Source organism: Muntiacus reevesi, chromosome 9 (genome assembly GCF_963930625.1).
Source record: "Muntiacus reevesi chromosome 9, mMunRee1.1, whole genome shotgun sequence".
Lineage (NCBI taxonomy): Eukaryota > Metazoa > Chordata > Mammalia > Artiodactyla > Cervidae > Muntiacus > Muntiacus reevesi.
In genome coordinates, this window is record NC_089257.1 from 67,045,849 (window position 1) to 67,064,884 (window position 19,036).

General features: G+C 52.1%; 1 protein-coding gene across 1 annotated transcript in view; it reads right to left on the reverse strand.

The window, feature by feature from the left end:
• ZBTB16 (zinc finger and BTB domain containing 16) overlaps positions 1-14,147 on the reverse strand; it is a 198,935-nt gene extending 184,788 nt beyond the window's left edge. Inside the window, exons 1-2 of the mRNA XM_065943751.1 lie at positions 13,861-14,147; positions 9,198-10,555 (exon numbers count right to left, since the gene is read on the reverse strand). Of these exons, the coding sequence (XP_065799823.1) occupies positions 9,198-10,465 (1,268 nt within the window). The 5' untranslated portion in view covers positions 10,466-10,555; positions 13,861-14,147. The remainder of the gene's footprint in view (positions 1-9,197; positions 10,556-13,860) is intronic.
• Between the last annotated feature and the right edge of the window lie 4,889 nt (positions 14,148-19,036).

The following is a 19,036-nucleotide window of genomic DNA, read 5'->3' on the forward strand; positions in this document are numbered from 1 at the left end:
TACCATAAAGAGACTCCCCCAAATTAACACTCATAACGTTTCCCCCAGCACTCCAGGCCTGATGGATCACCGAGGGCCATTACGCTCGGCCACATCTGCTTCTCACTATGGCGAGGAGAGTTGTGCCAACAGGCCTAATGGCATTAAGATCACAACGCTCGTCTAATCCACTTAGAGACCAACGGCAGGAGACGGTGGCTGGGGGCTTGGAGCGAGAGGCTCCCTTGTCAGGCTGGGGTCACAGGAGAAGCGGGAAGCGTGGGGGGGTGGGGGCAGCCTCACATGTGAGTGCCTGCTGGGTGCTTCATGTTACATGGTACCCCATTTAACATGTTTGCCCCACATTGAGGGGTAAGGGGCTACAACCTCACCTTACAGAGGCGCCTGACCCTTCGGACAAGTGAAGCCATCTACCCAAATCTGCCCAGATCCACCATGAGGCATTCAAACCCAAGTCTTTATGCCCCGGCCCTACACACCTTGTCTGCCTGCAGAGTCGGGGTGGTGGGGTGCCTTCTCATTCCTAGCATGCCTGGTATATACACCCTTACTTATCACCTCGGAGGATCTAAATGACCCTAAAGAGGGGAGACCTCGAAACACTCCTTCCAACTAGTCCATGACTCCTCCTCCTCCCATCAAAATTTCTGTGACTGCACACTCTAATAAAATTGCCAGTAATGCCCCCACTGTGTCAGGGAGCTCTTTCTCTCATCTGACCTGGATTCCTCCTACTACAAAGCTGGACACATTCTGTCCCTGCCGAAGAATGTCATGTCTTGAGGACAAGAGTTGAAAGAGGGCAAGAAATTTAGAACCAAGCAGGTTTCTGTGAGTTGTTAGCTGAAGTTTCCGTGCTGACGATCAAGTACTGGATTCCCTCTTGGCAGCTGCAGAGATAAGCCTCACATAGGCAAAACCCGACCAGAGTTTTTCTAGACTGAGCCAGCATAATAAGGACACGGGGGCTTTTAAGGGGAAACAGTAGAAAGGGGTATTTCTGATTATGCTGGCATGAAATTAACGGCACGGGATTTTTATTTTTGTAAGTGGGTTCCTTTTTCTCTCTCTTTTTTTCTGTTTTTGAAGTCAGCATAAACCCCCTTTATCGCTAGAAGCTGGCCTCTCCCTGTGTCTGTAAGAGAGGATGGACTCCTGTGACCCCAGGAGACACAAACCCTTCCAGGGAATCACTACTCTCCCTCCCTCTTCTCAAGCCACCGGACAAAGCCAGGAGGCTAGAACTGGCCAAGCCATGAGCCTCCTGGTTAGCAACTTCAGGGAACATGGAACGGTCCTTCCTGTATCCCCCCTTCCCTTCTGATTCCATTAGAGGCTGAAGATCCAACTGGGGCATTGTGGAAACAAGCATGAACATGAAGCCAGAAGACCCGGGCACAAACCCTGGTGCCAACCTTCACCGTCTCACCAGGGAACAGTCCATTAACCTCTCAGGCGTCCCTCTGTGCATCGGGGAATGGGAAATGAATATCTAACCCAGTGGGTGGCTAGAGGTTTTGAAGATACTGACAAGAATGCACTTAGCATATGCATCAAGCACTCAAGGCGACATTTGCTGAATCTGCCCTTAGAAGCATCCTGCACTGTAGGGTGGGGATGGGAAGGGGCTCTGCAGCACGCCGCCCCTGAAAGCCCAGACTTCTCTAGGTGAGGAGGCAGCTGTGCTCCCATCACAGTGATCTGCTGGCCTGGCCACGTGCACACGCGATAGGACCGGCGTCGGTGAGCGGCCTCAGCATTCGTAACTGATGACAGTGGCGTGCTGCCCAGCTAAGTTTAAAAGAAGCCTGCAATGACTCATCAGGCTTCAGGTCAATGGGACAAAGAGTACCCTGGCCACCGTGCCTCAAGAGATCAGCTTTTTGGGGGGGAAAGGCGGGTGCCCACTGTGAACCAGCTGCAAAAACACCAGCGGTTCTCAGGTGCTGGATAAATGGACACCTCTGAGGGCAAGCAGGACATCAACCAAGAGGAACAAAAATTTTACCCTGCCCTGCCAGCTTCACACCAACAATGGTGGCAAAAACACAACAGCAAACATTTGCTCTCTGCTATTCTTCCATGCTCATGACAAATATTGAGTGATTAATTCTTGCAACAACCCAGTGAGTAGGTACTGGGTTATTATTCCCATCTTACAGACAAAACAAGCGAAGAGAGGTTAAGTAATGTAACCATGGTCACACAGCGGGTAAGTGATGAAATCGAGATTCTGACCCAGATAGTATAAGTTGCTCAAAATGCCCCCATCTCAGGTACTGGAGGTTGGGGAGCGGGGATGCGGTGGTAGGTTTTCCTTACTTACAAAATAAATGCCACTGAGTCAGAGTTTTCACTTAAAACCGCCAAAACAGAGTTTGACTACAGAAACCTTCACTTATCGTGGAAAATTCCAGAACCTTCCAATGGGCAAATTGAAGCACGCCTGTATTCATTTAGCAAGACTTTTTATGTCTCACACGTGGACTTTCGGTTGGACTTGCTTTAAAGTCATTAATTTTTTTGAATTAAAATAACTGGAAATGTTTTTCCCCTGAATTAGCAAGAAATCCGAGCTGTGAATGGAGTTTTGATTTTAACAGTTTAGGATAATCACTATTTTAAAGATTCATAAATAGCTTTCCTAGAACAAGCAAGAGGGAAAAGCACTGCTGAACTAAAGCTTTCTTCCCCTCTCCTTCCAGCAATTAGCAGCTCCAACCAATAGTGACAGCAAGTTAAAATGGGACTTTTCACTGAGATGAAAGAGTAGGCAACTTTCTTATTAGAAAGAAAATAAAAGAACTCATCTTCAAACTTCCCAAGAGTTTAGTCTATATTCCAGATGACTCAGTAACCCTAAGCAGGTTGAAGCATTAAAAAACAAAGTCAGAGCAGACAGAATCAAATCATACTGACCCCCTATTTTAGCTGGCTGACTGCCAAACCAGATTCCAAAACAGAGCAAAATTCAAATAACCAAAATGACTTCATGAAGATAAAAGTGAGTGCCGAAAGAGCAAAGGAGAATTTTTTTTTTAAGAGTTCAACAAACCAGAAATAGCTTCATCCAAGGGCCTGGTTTTACAAATGAAGACGTTAAATTCCAGATAAAAAAAGAGATTGACAATAATGACAGAACTGAAAAACAAAAAATACAGAACCAGCCTCCAAAATGGCAGGACATAACACCACAAAGCCACCTTCCCATCTTCACAGCCAGTGACCTCTTGAACAGACTAGATTTCCAGGAGTCCAGGAGCTTATAGACTTAAGTCATTCATCATCCCCCAAAGGATACTTCCTGGAAACAGAAATGGTTTCAGAAAGGATTTGGGCAAATCTGTGAATGACAGAGCAGCCATAAATAGCTATTAAGAGAAGCCGGGCTCCACCTGACCTTTACGATTGACGTCAAGGAAGAGAGCTGCAGCCTCCAACGGTGGTATCTTAGGGATGGTATTGGCACCCAAAGACTAGGTCAGATGGATCTGACCTAGAGTGGCAATGCCCATGTGCTTATATGGCCTGGCGCGGAACACCCAGGACTGCGAATTAGAAGGTGAGCCGAGCTCCTGTCTCTAGCCATTTATAGATAGCTATGTGACCTTGGGCATGTCACTTACTCACTCAAAGCCCATTTTCCTCATCTGTAAGTTGGAGCTGATGACGGTGACAATCCCTTACCCAAATCCTTGGTGCTTTGGAAATCCGAACTGCTCAGATTTTAAAAAGGTACTATGGGGACTTGAGTGTTCACCAGGCCCAGAGTAGTCTAGGGTAACACTCCGTAATCAAACGCATTAATATTTTTGCAACAAAATATATGAATATTCAAAACAGGCGAGATAAATATAGCCTCACATCAGTTCAGATCAGGTTTTGCCGCTAAATGAGTTCGCTGCAAACTTACACAAAGCCTTTTAGCTTTCAGAGGTTTTCAGACTAATTCATCACAGGTATGGAATGAGAGACCTGCACCCCCTGAGGGGAGGCTGGGAGGTTAGGAGAGACAAAGCCGTTACAGGTGCTTTGCAGGGCTTCCCTGGGTGGCCCAGGAGTTACGAATCCGTCTGCCGATGCAGTAGACACAGGTTCGAGCTCTGGTACAGGAAGACCCCACGTGCCGCCGAGAAACTATGCCCACGCGCCACGACTATTGAGCCTGTGCTCTAGAGCCAGGGAACCACAACTACCAAGCCCATGTGCTGCAACTCCTGAAGCCCATGAGCCCTCCAGACCATGCTCCAGGACGAGAGAAGCCAGCACAGTGAGAAGCCTGTGCACCGCGACGGAGAGTAGCTCCTGATCACCGTAACTAGAGAAAAGTCCACACAGCATCAAAGACCAAGGATAGCCAAAAATAAAGAGATTAAGTATTTTTAAAACAGGAGCTTTGCAAAGGAAAAAGTGAGACAACTGATAAAAGGCATTGTTAATATCACTGCTGGGACTTCCAGGGTGGTCCAGTGGTTAAGAATCTGCGCTTCCATTGCAGAGGGCATGAGTTCAGTCCCTGGTTGGGGAACTAAAATCCTGCATACCGCATGGCATGGTCAAAAAATAAATAAATAAAAATACATTTAACTACCTTTAAAAAAAAATATTACTACTGTGGCTATCATGATGCCACTGGATGCTCTTTTCCAAATAGAATCTGGCATGACCTCAGCGGTGCCTAAAGCTGGCAGAATGATGAGAAGAGACCAAGAGTTCAGGGCAACATCTAAATTCTCCACGTGGCCGAAACCAAGGTCAACAGTGACTGGCCCTCTACATGGTCAACCACTGAAAACCATGCAGCTGGTCATCTGAAAGCGGCCAAGGCAAGGGCCAGGCAGAACCTGAGGGCTCAGTGACATGGTCATGCGCTCTGGACTTGGCCTGGGGAGCCTCTGAACTCCTGAGTGCATTGACAGGGCTGGGGCCACCTCTGGGGTTCCTGAGCATGCCTGCAAGAACCAGACAAGAGCTCCTCCCGTGTGTGTGCAGGACACACAGTGCTGATCCGAGGGTTTGTCTGCAGGAGATCCAGAGGTTCCTGGGAAACCAGATCCCACTCTGATTCTGTGGCACTTTAATTCAGAAACATATTAAGACCAGGCTGGGAATTCCCTGGCAGTCCAGGGTGTCAGGATTACTCGCTTCCACTGTAGGAGGCACGAGGGTTCAATCCATGGTCAGGAAACTAAGATACCTCAAGCCATGCAGCATGGCCATAAAAAAGAAAAAAGATTTAGGCTCATGAGCCTGGGGAGACTGAGGCCCACAAGGGCTGTGTTGACTCCTAAGTCAATCACATCATTCAAGATCATCTTATCACATGTACATAACTCTGAGACAGAGACTGCACCTGGCCTAGTTCAGCTGGTCCCCAGATCAGATGCAGACAAGGTGACATGCAGACCAGGCCCAGCCTTTCAGGGAGAGAAGGAGACAGAACAGAGATCAAGTTTAAACAAAGTGTTCGTTCACTCAGTTGTCTCCAATTCCTGAGACCCCATGGACTGCAGCCTGCCAGGCTCCTCTGTCCACAGAATCCTCCAGGCAAGAATACTGGAGTGGGTTGCCATTCCCTTCCCCAGGGGATCTTCCCAGCCCTGGGATTGAACCCAGGTCGCCCACATTGCAGGCAGATTCTTTATCATCTGAGCAACCAGGGAAATTTAGAGAAGAAGAGTCCAACCTTCCCAAAGAGACCCTCCCTCCCTCAGACATTATCTTCTGTGATGTGAGCCTGCTGCGGACGTTTTAGAATCCAGCACTTGCTCCTGCATCTGCCTGGAGACAGATCTGCTTATCCAGCAGGCCCTCTGATTGTTCTGACTTCCTTCCTTATCCTTTAGGCAGGTAAGCCCCACTTGATTTACCCAGGTAGCATCTCTGTGTGGGCCTTCCATCAATCCATCAGACTACATCTGACACTGCTTTTACATCTCACCATGCACTGCAGGGACCATAACTTTACAAAGTTTCACTCCAACTGTCTGTCACCCCGACAGGCTCCCCTCTCCCCAGCTTGGAACCAAGTCACAAGGAAAGCACACTGGTGTGATTCTATCACACACCTTCCTGCCTGCCTCCCTTCCCTGCACTCTCCCCCTCCTTCCTCTCCGTGCCCTTCTGCCCATCACCTGACACCCCCGCCCCGCAAGAAGAAAAGCGACTACAACGGCAAGCAGGTACCTAATCTTTACCAACGCTCTGGCCTACAGGCTTAGCAACAAAATAAAATAAATCCTCTAGGCTGTTACTTCATCATGTTCATCACTATCACATCCACAGCCTCCTGACATCAAAATCTCCCACTCTGATTGTTTTGTCTTGACTTTTTGTTTGTGTTGTGCTGGCAGCTTTACACAAGAGAACAGTAGGAAATTGGGAAGCACCACCCTCATCCTGGAGGTCTGAGAGAGGGAGGGAGAGAGGTGAAGCCTCCTGAAAGCACATCAGATCGGGAGCCAGGGGCTGCCAGGGAGGAAAGCATGCAGGAACATTCTCTCCATCGCTGATCTCCTCGGATCCCACAGCTTTCCACCCAGGGCACAGCCCCAGGCTCCAGCTTCTGGAGTGGCGGCAGCCCACTTTCCATCCTCAGTCAGTAGCACATTCTCCCGTGTCAGCAACCCAGGGCATGACGCCGAGGATGCCAGGACCGGCGCCTCCCTATCACAAGCTCAGAAGAACGGCAACATCCTTTGCACCACCTCCCAGCCAACTCAACCCCTTGATGGCAGGGCCGTGGACACTACACCGTAAAGCTCAGAGCCGCAAGGGCGAAGCAGAGACGAGACCCAAGGGAGACAGGCGGACACTGAGGGTCCAGCCCTCACCCTCTTGATTACTAAGTGCCAATCACGGCTCCAGGGATTTCCAGGTGTTACTTCGTTAATCCAGCACCCCACCCTGCAGAACACCTCCATTTTAAAGAAAGTAAAGCAAGACTCAGAAAGGTTACATAACGTTGCCAAGCTCCCAGTGCTAGACATGGCTAGTTCTGTTACCCATGCTCTGATGGGGAGGGCGCGTAGAACACAGCCAACCCTCCAGCTCGCCCCAGAGGAACAAGGGTCCCACAGAAAACTCCTGGGAGAGTAATATCTTTTGCAGCCCTATCTCAGGTAAAGAGAAGCAAAAAGGACCCAGAAAGCCAGGGAAAAAAACCTACTTTTCAGGGAACAGGGGTTGGGGGAAATGGGAAAAGGTAGTCAAAGGTAGTCAAAAAATAAATGAGTCCTGGGGTTATAACACACAACATGAGGACTAAAGTTAACAACACTGCATTACATAATGAAAGTTGCTAAAAGAGTAGATCTTAGAAGTGCTCGTGAAAAAAAATTCTCAGGCTATCTAGAGTGATGGATTTTAACTAAGTCGACTTATCATAGTGATCATTTCATAAAATATTCAAATACCAAATCATTATATACCTGAAACTGTTATACGTCAATGATATATCCATTTTAAAATTACTTTCCACTATACCCCATTTCTCATAGCACATAACTGAGATAATTCACATCCGGAGAAGGCGATCAACGTATCTGGTCAAGTTTGGGGAGAGGGTTTCCTCTTTAGGAAAGTGTGAGCAAAAACAAACACAACCTCGGTCTGTTTCTGAGCAGTATAGGCATCACGAAGACACACCTTAGTGGCGGTTATTTTTCGCACCCAACCGGAAGAGAATCAGTTACGTGGAGCTCAGCAGCACTTTCCGCAAGGTAAGTCTCAGAAGACCGGATTAAGCAGTGTTGGAGGAGGTTCCGACTCAGCTTGGTGGAATCAGATGACCTCCAGGTGCCTCCAACTCCATGTCCCCACCTCCTCTCCCCCACACCCCCTCCTGAATGGTCAACAGAAGAATTTGAGGGGGGGCGGGCAGGGAGGAGAGGAGTGCAAAACTGAAGAATCCACCCAAGATCTGCAGCACAGGAGGCAAGAGAGTGTGCAGGGAAATGTTATCACCGATGACAAAGAGAAGCTGGATTTCTTGACACCCCTCGCCTGACCCAGGAACTGGAGGATAATGTGATGGGCACGTCACACTCACTACAGAGTCCCTCTGTGTTTACTCCATTTCCGATGAGCAATTTCAAAACCCTCCGTTCTGCAGACAAGACACTCTTTCAGACTGAATAACTCCGAAAGGCAGCAAAGTGCAAGAAGGTTAACCTGAATTTGAATCCAGCTCTACCTCTCAGTATCTACATGACCCTGGGAAAAGGTCTTATTATCTCCCTATGGACAAGAACATCATCTACTTGGGAAAACCGCCATTAACAAAAATATGACCCCACGAAAAGCACTTGAACCAGGCACATCATAAAAGCTATTTCACAGAGAAGGAAACAGAAGCCAGAGGGAAGCCGATGCTGGCCAAAAGTGGTATTAAATTCAATGTGAGTAGGGATGGGTTAAGAATAAGACTGCAAGCTGCAAAACCAATGTCTCTCATACCCATCCTTCTCCCTTGAATTTAAATCAGCTCCCCCGAAATGTGTTTACAGGGACAGAGAACGAAAAGGGAGAGGAAGCAACATTCCTGGTGATGAAGGTTCACCAGGAACAACGTTTGGAACCTGCAGCTGCTCTGGGGTCTAAGCAGACTGCAGCCCTTCCCCTCCTCCCGAGCTGCAGACGCGCCGGCCTTGGCAGGAACCACCGCAGGGGAACTCAGGTACCTGAAACTTGGCAGAGTGGCCAGATCCCGGCCACGGGCCCCTCCTCCTCACCCCACCTTTCCCTCCCTCCACTTTAGGAGTCTCTCCAGGCCCAGGAGAAGTGACCCAACAGCAGGAAAAGCAAAACAGGAGCCCAAATGAAAAAGAGCAGAAAAAGCTTAGTAAAGACTCTGGGCGAAAGGAATTTCCTGGCAGTCCAAGCTTTTGCTACTGAGGACGCAAGTTCAATCCTCGGCCGAGGAACTAAGATTCTGTAAGCCACTTGACATGATCAAAAAATAAATAAACAAAAATCATAATTTTTTTTAAACGAAACTGGGCACATAAGTTCCCCCTTGTTTAGGAAAGACCCGAAGCTCTCTCAACACACCTGGAAAGTGCCCCCCTCCAGATGGTTTTTCACAAATAGCAAAGAAAACAAGGGAGCCAGGCCCCAGGACTAGGGGACAGCTGAGAACGAAGGCGGGTCCAGGGCCAGAAATTCAGACTGGGGGTGACGGGGGCAGAGGGGCCTACCTGTGCTGCTCCACGGCCTCGTTGTCAGGAAGCTCCACGCCGCACACACTGCACTGCTCCCCAACAGTGCGGCTCTCGGCCTTCATGCCCACAGCCAGCTCCCCCAGCTTGCTGAAGAGCTCTCGCTGGATGAAGCCCTGGGGCAGCAGACCCCCGTAGGTGCTGAAGTCCATGGAGACAGCCAGGGTGGGCTGCACGTGGAGGCCCGAGGTCACCGAGGACGGCATGCTCAGAACGGCATCGGCCTTGTGGTTGGGCAACACGGGGTAGAGGCCCAGGTGCTTCTCGGCTGGGGGCGCAGGGGGCTCCAGTCGGCCGGGGGGCCCCTGGCCGGCCTCGACCGGAGGCGGCAGCTGCTCAGCGCTCTCCTCACGTCCATAGTGCAGCTCCCTGGCGCTGGTGATGACGCTGCTCCGAGTAGGGGTCCCGGGCCCCTCCTTGCCCCTTTCCTCCACCTTGTCCCCCATCCCAGCTGAGATGCTAGACTCCACGGCCCCAGGGCTTTCCTGGCCGGGCACCTCATCCACCTGCATCATCTCCGGTTTCACCTCGGCCACTGCAGGGTGCCGCCCACCCCCAGCCAGGGTCGGCTCCTCAGGCCCAGCGGGTGGCTGAAGAGCCCCCTGCAGGAGAGACTGTCCTATGGTCATCAGACTGTCCACTGCCGCCTTGGTGGGACTCATGGCTGAAAGGCCAAATGAGGTGGAGACGGAAGGGCTCTGGTCCACCATGGGCCCAGGGAGGCTCTGGGCCGCCACGCTGGCATAGCCACTCTCCTCGCTGGAATGCTTCGAGATGAAGATGTTCTTCAGGTAGCGCGCCTTGCGGTCCTCTTCCTCCTCAGCCCCGCCCTCCGCCATGGTGGCCTCCGTGTCATTGTCATCTGAGGCCTGGATGGTCTCCAGGATCTTCAGGCACTGCTCCTCCAGGTACTCGATCTCCAGGATCTCAGCAGCATACAGCAGGTCATCCAAGTCCTCAGCCTTGGCTTGCAGTGTGGCCGTGTATGCATACTCCAGAATCTGCTGGAAGGTCTTGGGAGACAGGAAGTCCAGAGTATAGTGCTGGCTGTTGCGGTGGAAGAGGATCTCAAACATCTTGCTGGTGCAGGCCAGCACAGTCCGGTGGGCATGGAACTCCTGGCTGTCCACCATGATGACCACATCGCACAGCGTCCCGGCCAGCCGCATCTGGTTGGCCTTGCACAGGAGCCCCGTGGGGTGGCTGGGGTTCTGCAGCTGGATCATGCCCATCTTTGTCAGATCCATGGTGCTCCCCGAGGCTTAGGCATGAGGCTCTCTTTCCTTCCTGGCTCTGCGTGGCGGGGCAGGGTGCGTTTCCTGGGCCAATGGGAAGGGCTAGAGGAGAGAAATCGGGAAAGAGGCAAAAGAGATGCAAGAACAAAAGACAAATTAGTTACTGTCCCTAAAAGTAAGAATTCAATCAATAGCCCCTGACCCAAACCTGCAGCAAGACAGTCCTGGAGACTTTAATAGAGGGGAAGGACTTACTAGAAATCTACATGACTGCCTTTACAGGTCCAAGGATGATGGGAGTAAAGAGAAGGTTCTGCTACATAGTACATGCCTAATTCACTGGTCTATGACATCTATTAGAAGAAGTAAAATGAAAATTACAGTGGAGTCTTGTGAGTCCTGAGCTTTCTTTAAGTCTGAGGGTGGGGGGCTCCTGTGCAAAATGAGAAGATGCCCAGTGCTTAATTTAAATGGGTAAGAATTTAACCCCCTCTTCTAGTCAGTGTGAGCACTCATTTCACTTTCAACCCCTTGTGCAGCAAATCTCATCTTCAAAACGAAGTTTCTCTAAATTCTGCCTCATTGTGGTAGCCCCAGGAACAACGCCCAGCCTAGCTGGGGCTAGCAGCCTAGAGTCACAGCTCAAAGAAATCTACAGGCAAGGTTCTCCTCCTCCAGCCCACCTTTTCACCCTCAGTTAATGCTTTCCTGGGCCTCTGCCCTTCCACTCTTCTCATAGTTGCAAAGTACTGATGAACCCACGCCCTGATCCTCTCCTTAGGCCCTAAGAGAAATACACACACATAGTCTATGTACTAGCTTGGCTCACTTCCAATCATGGGTGCCTCAAAGTGATTGTATAAGTAATCCAAAATCTCAACTGTGTCATGTGCATATGTGTGCATGCACCAGCCAGAGAAGTAGAAACAGCACACGTGTGTGCATGCATGCTCAGTCGTGTCCAACTCTTTGAGACCCCATGACTGGAGCCTGCCAGGCTCCTGACCAAGGAGTTTTCCAGGCAAGACTACAGGAGTGTATTGCCATTTCCTCCTCCAGCAGATCTTCCCCACCCAGGAGTTGAACCCCTGTCTCCTGCATCTCCTGCACTAGCAGGCGATTCTTTACCTCTGCACTACCTGGCAAACCCCAAGTACACATGTCCACACTTACATAATGTGCCACACTTATATAATGTGCCGCACTTATCTCCTGCCCACAAGTGCCCAGTAGTGAGGAGGATTTGTAATATGCAGGCCTGATACTGAAGGACCTACAGAGAGATCCTAGGAAACATGCACCCCTAAAGCCAGGAGTGCATGTGCTGGGAACACAAACTCCCAGTGTGTCCCACAGGCTCCCAGGAGTGGGCAAGTCCCATGACCCAAAGAGGAATTGATGCTGAACTGCTAGACCTGGCTCAGAGGGGTGAGAGGTGATACTGGCACCAACATCTATGGTGTGAGTTACCAGCATGAAGGGAAGACTGGACTGGAGACAAAGGCCTCTCTCGAAGTGCTGTTTGGGATCAGTAACAGGGCTCTGGGTCTCCCAAACCTGTCTAAAACTTGTCTGAAAGACCTCACAGGCCCAGGTCCCTCCCAGCCTCGGCCTGGTTGTGGCCAACACTGCCGTGAAATCAATTGGAAGCAACGCAGAGCAAGGGCTCTTCCTCTTGGAACACTGCTGGCCTCCGCCCCCAAAAGGAACCCTACTGACTCCAGAGCCACAAATCTTACTTAGAAAGGGTTAATAGGACGGTTAATCAAGAAGACACTTTTGCTCCCCACCCTGGGGTGGGAACCGAGGCCATGGTGGGGGGTTGGTGACCATTCCCAAGTGCCTTGGCACCATGCGCTTTCCCCGCAGACTTCGGGTTTCAGAGAACTAGGAGGTAGGAATCGAAAGAATGGAAGCTGGTCTACCCGAATTCCTTCCCCAAAGCAAGCACCGTGGGTCCTGAGGGAAATCAGGGTGCCCTGATCAGCCGTCCCTGAAACCCGCGGCTCGGCGCCCGGGAGCCGGCTGGTGCTGGCTGCAGCGCCGTGCCCCTCGTCACGGCGGAAAGCCAGCGCTAACCAGCTCGAGCTCCGGGGATCGATCGCGCGCTCACACCTTCCCGCCCCCCACCCCCCACCCAGTTCCCAGCCACCCCCCACGGAGACTTGGAGACGACTTCAGCAAACTTGGGGAAGCAACTTTTCCGGGGAAGCCAGATGGCAACAAGAAAGGGAGCCGGGTTAGGAAAGAAGAAAAGCGAAAGAGACCCGGGCGAAAGGAAAGAGTCCAGGCGGGCCGGACGCCGGGGCGAGAGAGGCGAGAAGGAGGACTCGCCTTGAGGCGAAGGGGAAGCACAAAAGCCCGACAACGAGTTGTGGGAGGAAAGGCGAGAAGGGATCTGAGGGCCCTCTCTCTCCGACCCAGGGCGGGGATCCCCGGGAGCGGCGGGCAAGGTCCCCGGCCTCGGGCGGGTGGCGCCAGCAGCAGGCGCGCCCGGCCCAGGCACGTTGCGAGCGTTCCGGGGAGCGGCCAGCGAGTCGGTGCTGAGCGCGTCTGTGCGTTCCAGCGGGTCCGCGGGCCGGCGAGACCGTGCGCATTTCGAGCGCGTGAGGGAGTGTTCGAGGGGCTGTGAGAGCGAGCTGCTGGCGCGCCGGGGTGGGAAAGGCATCCCGAACGCATCAGGTGCAGAGCGGAGCACCCACCGAGCGCGGCCGGGAGCGCACAGCGAGCTCCGGCGCCACGGCCGGTCCCGCCGAGAGCCGAAGAGGGCCCGGAGCGCTGGAGACACTCCAGCGCTCCACCACCGAGCCCCTCCCCCCCCAAAACCGGGGGGATCAAGTCCAATCAAGAAAAAGGAGCCCACCACGTTTTCCAGAGAGAAACAAAACCCAAGTGAGTCCCAGTCCGGCTCCCCTCCGCCCCCCAAACCACTCCTCCGATCCTCCGATTCTAGCTTCCCAGCTGGCGGGCGAATAAACACACAAATAAACCACAGCTCTATCTCGCGCCCGCGCACCGGTCGGCATACATATGAGCACCCACAGGCTCCCGGCTCCTCCGCCGGCCCCTGCTGGTACAAAGCCTCCAATTCCCAGCCTCCGCTTGTGCCTCCCGGCCCCGCAGACCGCTCTGGCCCCCACCTCTCACCCCGACTGTGCCCTGGAGTGGAAGGGTTGGGGAGGCAACTGCGCCCAAGCTGACAGCCAGGGCTCTCCCTTCCAGCCGACCCCCAACCGCCGGCGGCGACGGCTGCAGCAGAAGGAAGGAAACAAGCCGAATAAAATAAGGCAAAAGCCCAGCGGTCGAGTGGCCGAAGCGAGCGCGCCCCCCCAGACCTCTCCAGCCCTGGGGCGCCCGGGCGCACAGCTATGTCTGGGCGGTGCGCCTCTCCCTGGCCCCCAACTCACCACTGCCGAGCCGGGTGCCGTGGGGTGGGTGTGCGTGCCTCTTGGGGGTGTGTGCCTCTGTCGGGGAGGGGTGTTGCTGGGGAACTGTTGCTCTCGGTATCACGGCGGTAGCGGCGGCATCGCCCGGCAGTTCGCAGTACCCGCTCTCATCGCCCTCAACTCCTCTGTGCTGCGAGGTTAGCAAATCACCACCGGCTGCGGCGCCTCCGCCGCGTCCCACGTCAACGCCGAGCCCCCTCCCCTGCGAGGCCCCGGCGCCTCTCCATCTTTAGTGCTGGCGGCTGAGCCCGGCTCCCTGCCCACAGCTGCCCCCCTCCCCTCCCCACTCCCGCCCGTCCCCCCACTCCGCCCGCCCACCCCCCCGCACTGGCCGAGCCCGCGCGCGCTCTCCGCCCCACCCCTCCCCTCCCCTCCCCTGCCGTCCCCTCCCTTCCCCGTGCGCCGCGCTCCGGGCTTCGCCTGACATCTAGCTGCTGCCGGGGCGCTGGCGGCCGCCGCTCACCCGCCAAGCGGAGAGGAGAGAAGGAGGAGCTCGTGGAGAGGCGCTCCAGGGACATGGGCGCCTCAGTGGGGGCAGTGGAGATGAGGGGCGATGAGCTGCCCCCATTTTCAACCCCCAGAATGTTAATCTCCAGTGGGAACAGGTTTCGTGTTTCCCTGCTGCTTCCAGGCTCGGGATTTTGGTCTCCCAGCTTTTGCCCCATGAGTGCGTGTCATCTCGCCTTTCACTTTTTTCTCGGGGGTCGGGACGGCATCCCTGGACCCCGGCGTCAGCTTTAGAAGGTTGTTTTCACAGTGCCCAAACCCAGCGCTTTGGGGCCTCCAGGCCTTCTGAGCATCCAGACTGCGATTCGCCTCCGGGCGCAGAGTTCGCGGGCCCGGGTGAACCGAGTGCCAGAGGCTCCCGCGGGGATCTGTCGTCGAGGGGAGACGCCCCCGTTTTAGCTGTCGCGACCCCTGGAGGCCAAGGTCGAGGCGCGAGGGAAACTTTTCTTCCCTGTCTTGAGCATCCCCGGGGCTTCCCCCCACCCCTCTTTCTCCGCCGTCCCCCTTCCCCCAGCCCCGGTCCCCTCAGGGAACCTTGGCTGGGAGCAGTTCCGCAAGAACTGCGCTCAGTTCGGGACAAAGTCTTCAGGGGGCGAGTGAGAGCCTGGAGAAGGCTCCCCAAAGTGCCTCCTCTCTGCTGACCGCTCCACTCTAGAGGGCGGAGCTGAGGTCAGGAATCCCTAGAGCAACCAGAAGAAACGCGCCCTTCCGCGGGCTCTGTCTTCGCCCTTTCCTTGGAACTTGGTGAAGGCGGTGGGCGAGAGGTGGAAAACGCCCTTCTTCTGGGCACACACCTTGACTTCCGGCTAGGGTGAGGGTGGTGGTTGAGAGCGCCCTCGCTGGGTCTCCAGACAGTTGGCCCTGGAGGTCATACAATCTTCTCAACGCGGGGCTTCAATCACTGAATCCGGGGTCCCCACACTCATTCCCTGACAAGCGGGTGCGTCAAAGGGTTCCCGTCACACTCAGGCATGAGCATATCCGATGCGCCCTCTGGCACTGCCCCAAACCGAGGGTCAGGCCCCAAGAACTGAAGCGTCTTGGAAGGTGGCAGAGGCCCGCTAGAGGCAAAAATCCACTTCCGGCCTGGCAAGGCCTGTTGGCCGGAGTTTCCATCAGAACTGATCCGGGTTCACAAGAGCTGCTAACGGAGCAGTCCCGAGAACAGGCAGCTCCATCCCAGCAAGCCTGCCCCTGTCTCCTGCTCGCAGGAAAAGTGCTCAGACCTGCCTGCAAGAGTCAGGGGAGAAAAGACCGGTGAGAAGCCACTTGAAAGTGAAGGAAGGGAGTTAGTTATCCTCTAAAAGCAGACAACACCGCAGTGTCTGACGGATGCCAGGGAAAACTCAGTCCCTAGGTATTCTGATGAACAACAAAGAGCAATCTATGATAGGGCTACTTTTCTAGCTGAGGTCTATAGTCTGTAAGAAGAAAGAAATTTAAGGAAAGTTGAGAAAAAACTGGTGTGATAAACAACAAGGATTTACTATACAGTACAGGGAACTAGAGGGCTTCTGGGTTGGCTCAGATAGTAAAGAATCTGCCTGCAGTGCAGGAGACCCGGGTTCCATCCCGGGGTGGGGAAGATCCCCTGGAGAAGGGAATGGCTCCCCACCCTAGTATTCTTGCTGGAGAATTTCATGGACAGCGGAGCCTGGTGGGCTACAGTCCATGGGGTTGCAGAGTCAGACACAACTGAGCGACTAACACACACGGAACTATATTAAGTATCTTGTAATGACCTGTAATGGAAAAAATCTAAATATACATATAACTGAATCACTTTGCTATGCACCTGAAGCTAACACAATATTGTAAGTCAACTATAATTCAATTTTAAAAAAAGAACTGATCCGCAAGGAGAACAAGAGGAGAGAGATGGAAGAAGAGAGGATGGTCCTAGTGCCTCACCGGGGAAATAGAAGGAAGCATTTAACTGAAGCATTTAGCTTCTGCCTAGAGAGTACCTTCCGAAGGTTGCTACCTCTCTCCATGTCCACCTACCAGCCCCTCCTGAGTGCAGTAAGAAGCGAAGCACACAATTAACCCCTGATCTAATCTCCTATTAATCCTCAATCAGAGGCAGGGTGACTCTCTGGGGAAACAATGGGAAAGAAGAAATCCTCTGTGGCCCTGGACCCCTCCCCCGCCAACCTCCGTGCCATACTCACGCTATGTGAAAACCTCCCTTGCTTCATAAACTCTACCCATTAAAAAGCCCGGCCCTTGTTAGTAAGTGTTAAAGAGAGATTAATGCCCGAATTTAAGAGGTGGAGAAGGTAACAAAAAGGAGGAAGGCAGGCGAGGCTTTGGGCTGAGTGCCAGCGTTGGGCTCCAAGCATTTCCACTTAGTGCTGAAGGCTGGCTCACAGCAGTTTGATAAGGTTTATTGGGCCCAGATAAAGTGGCAGCAGCTCCCCCACCAAAACTGGCACCATTTATAGCCAGAGCTGTATGTCCTTGGGCCCCGGGAAGGCTGATGAGAATCTCCAGTTCAGAGATTTCATATGGCAGCACCTAAAAACCAGCAGGATGGAAAATTACAGCAGAAAACTCTCATTCTCTCTCTCTCTCTCTCTCTCTCTCTCTCATGTTCATGGATCTGTAGTAGATTTTTTTTTAACTTTTTTTTTTCCCTGGGTGTGGTAAGAGAAACTGGGACATCAGTTTTGACAGATCCTAAAAATAGGAGAGACTTCAATCTTAGGGACATCATCCTGCTGGAAACAGAGGAACAGATGAGTTGACCTTTGGGTGGAATTGCATCGCTAAAACATCTTATCCCTTCATCTCCTCCTTTACTCATGTACCTCCCTCTGGTAGCAGCCCTTCAGAACTCAGGTTGTGGAAGAGAAGGGTACGTCAGGTCTAAGTGATCGTACAGAAGGGAGACCATGGGGATTATATCTCATTCTGAGCACTGTCTGTGAATCTTAACATGTTACCTGTATTGATTTATTTAATCCTTGTAACAACTCTCATAATGCAAGTATTGTTCTTTCCCCAATTTCTGTGGATGGGAAACCTGAGGCTCAGAGAGGTTAAGCACTTTACCCAAGACTACAGAGCTGTTATATATCAGAGCCAAGACTTAAATCAGACCATTCCAACTTCAAAGCTCATGATCATAATTTCTAGATTGTATAGCCTCTGTGCTGTGCTGTGCATAGTCGTTCAATCATGTCCAACTCTTTGCGACCCCATGGACCATAGCCCGCCAGGCACCTCTGTCCTTGGGGATTCTCCAGGCAAGAATACTGGACTGATTGCCATGCATACGTACCTCTAAGGGATCTTCCCCACCCAGGGATCGAACCGAGGTCTCCAACATTGCAGGCGGATTCTTTACCACCTTAGCTACCAGGGAAGCTCCTAAATAGCCCCTAATGGGATTAAAAAGAAAACAAGGGCATTTAATTTCCCTTCTCCTCTTACTCCACAAAGATCAAGGCCTCCGCAACAGCCAGCCAAGCTGGGAACTGAACAGTTCTGCATTGAATCAGGCCACCAAGGAGGCAGACTTAGATGCCCAGATCTCTGCACTTTCTTTCCTCCTCAGAAATCTCAATCAAAGGGGTCCCCTGGAGATCCAGTGGTTAGGACTCTACACTTTCACTGCCAAGGGGCCCAGGTTCACTCCCCAGTCAGAACCGCAAGCCGAAAGCTGAGTGGCGCAGCACTGGGAAAAAAAAAAAAACCCTCAGCAAAAGTTGAGAAGGGAGTCTGGAATTACAATAAAATTCCAATTAAGTAGATGCCCAGGAAGAAGGTGATTGTGTTGTTTTGAATATTCTGCTTGAGGGTTAACAAAATGTTCCAAACCATTTTGTTCCAGCTCCTTCGTTGGAAAATAGTCTTAAAATTGAAAGGTAAAATTTCCTATCATGAAAATGAAATCAATGACTCCTGTCTTTGGAGGAGAAGCAGCCACTTCATATTTCTCCAAAACCTTGTGATACAGAATGAAGAATATTCAGGGAGGGATGCTGGCAGTGAAGGCCCTGAATGGAAAAAAAAAAAAAAAAAATGTAAATAGTCTCCTCTACAATGGAGAATTCCAGGTTGCCACGGAAGATGCACAAGGCAGTCACGTGTGCATGCTAAGTCACTTCAATTGAGTCAGACTCTGCAACCCTATGGACTGGAACCCGCCAGCTTCTCTGTCCATAGGATTCTCCAGACAAGAAAACTGGAGTGGGTTGCCATGCCCTCCTGCAGGGGATCTTCCTGACCCAGGGATTGAACCCAGGTCTCCTGCATTGGCAGGTGAGATCTTTAGGCTGTCACACGTACTCTCAGATCTTTACCCCACTGGGTGGGGACTCTTGAGGGAAAAAACACAGCAAGCCTATTGTGTCCATTTTTGAAGTCAAATGATCTTATGATGCTTCACGGCCACCATTGAGATATCCTCTAGATAGATACCGATAATGTCAGAATCTAAGCAGAGTCAGGAATTCTCTGACCATCCAGTGGTTAGAACTCTACACTTCAGGAGACCCAGGTTCAATCCCTGGTCAGGGAACTAAGATCCCGAAAGCCACGAGACTCAACCAAAAAAAAAAAGAAGAAGAAAGCTAAGCAGAGTCATATTTGCCCTCAATGCATATGTTGATTGCATTGGAGAAGG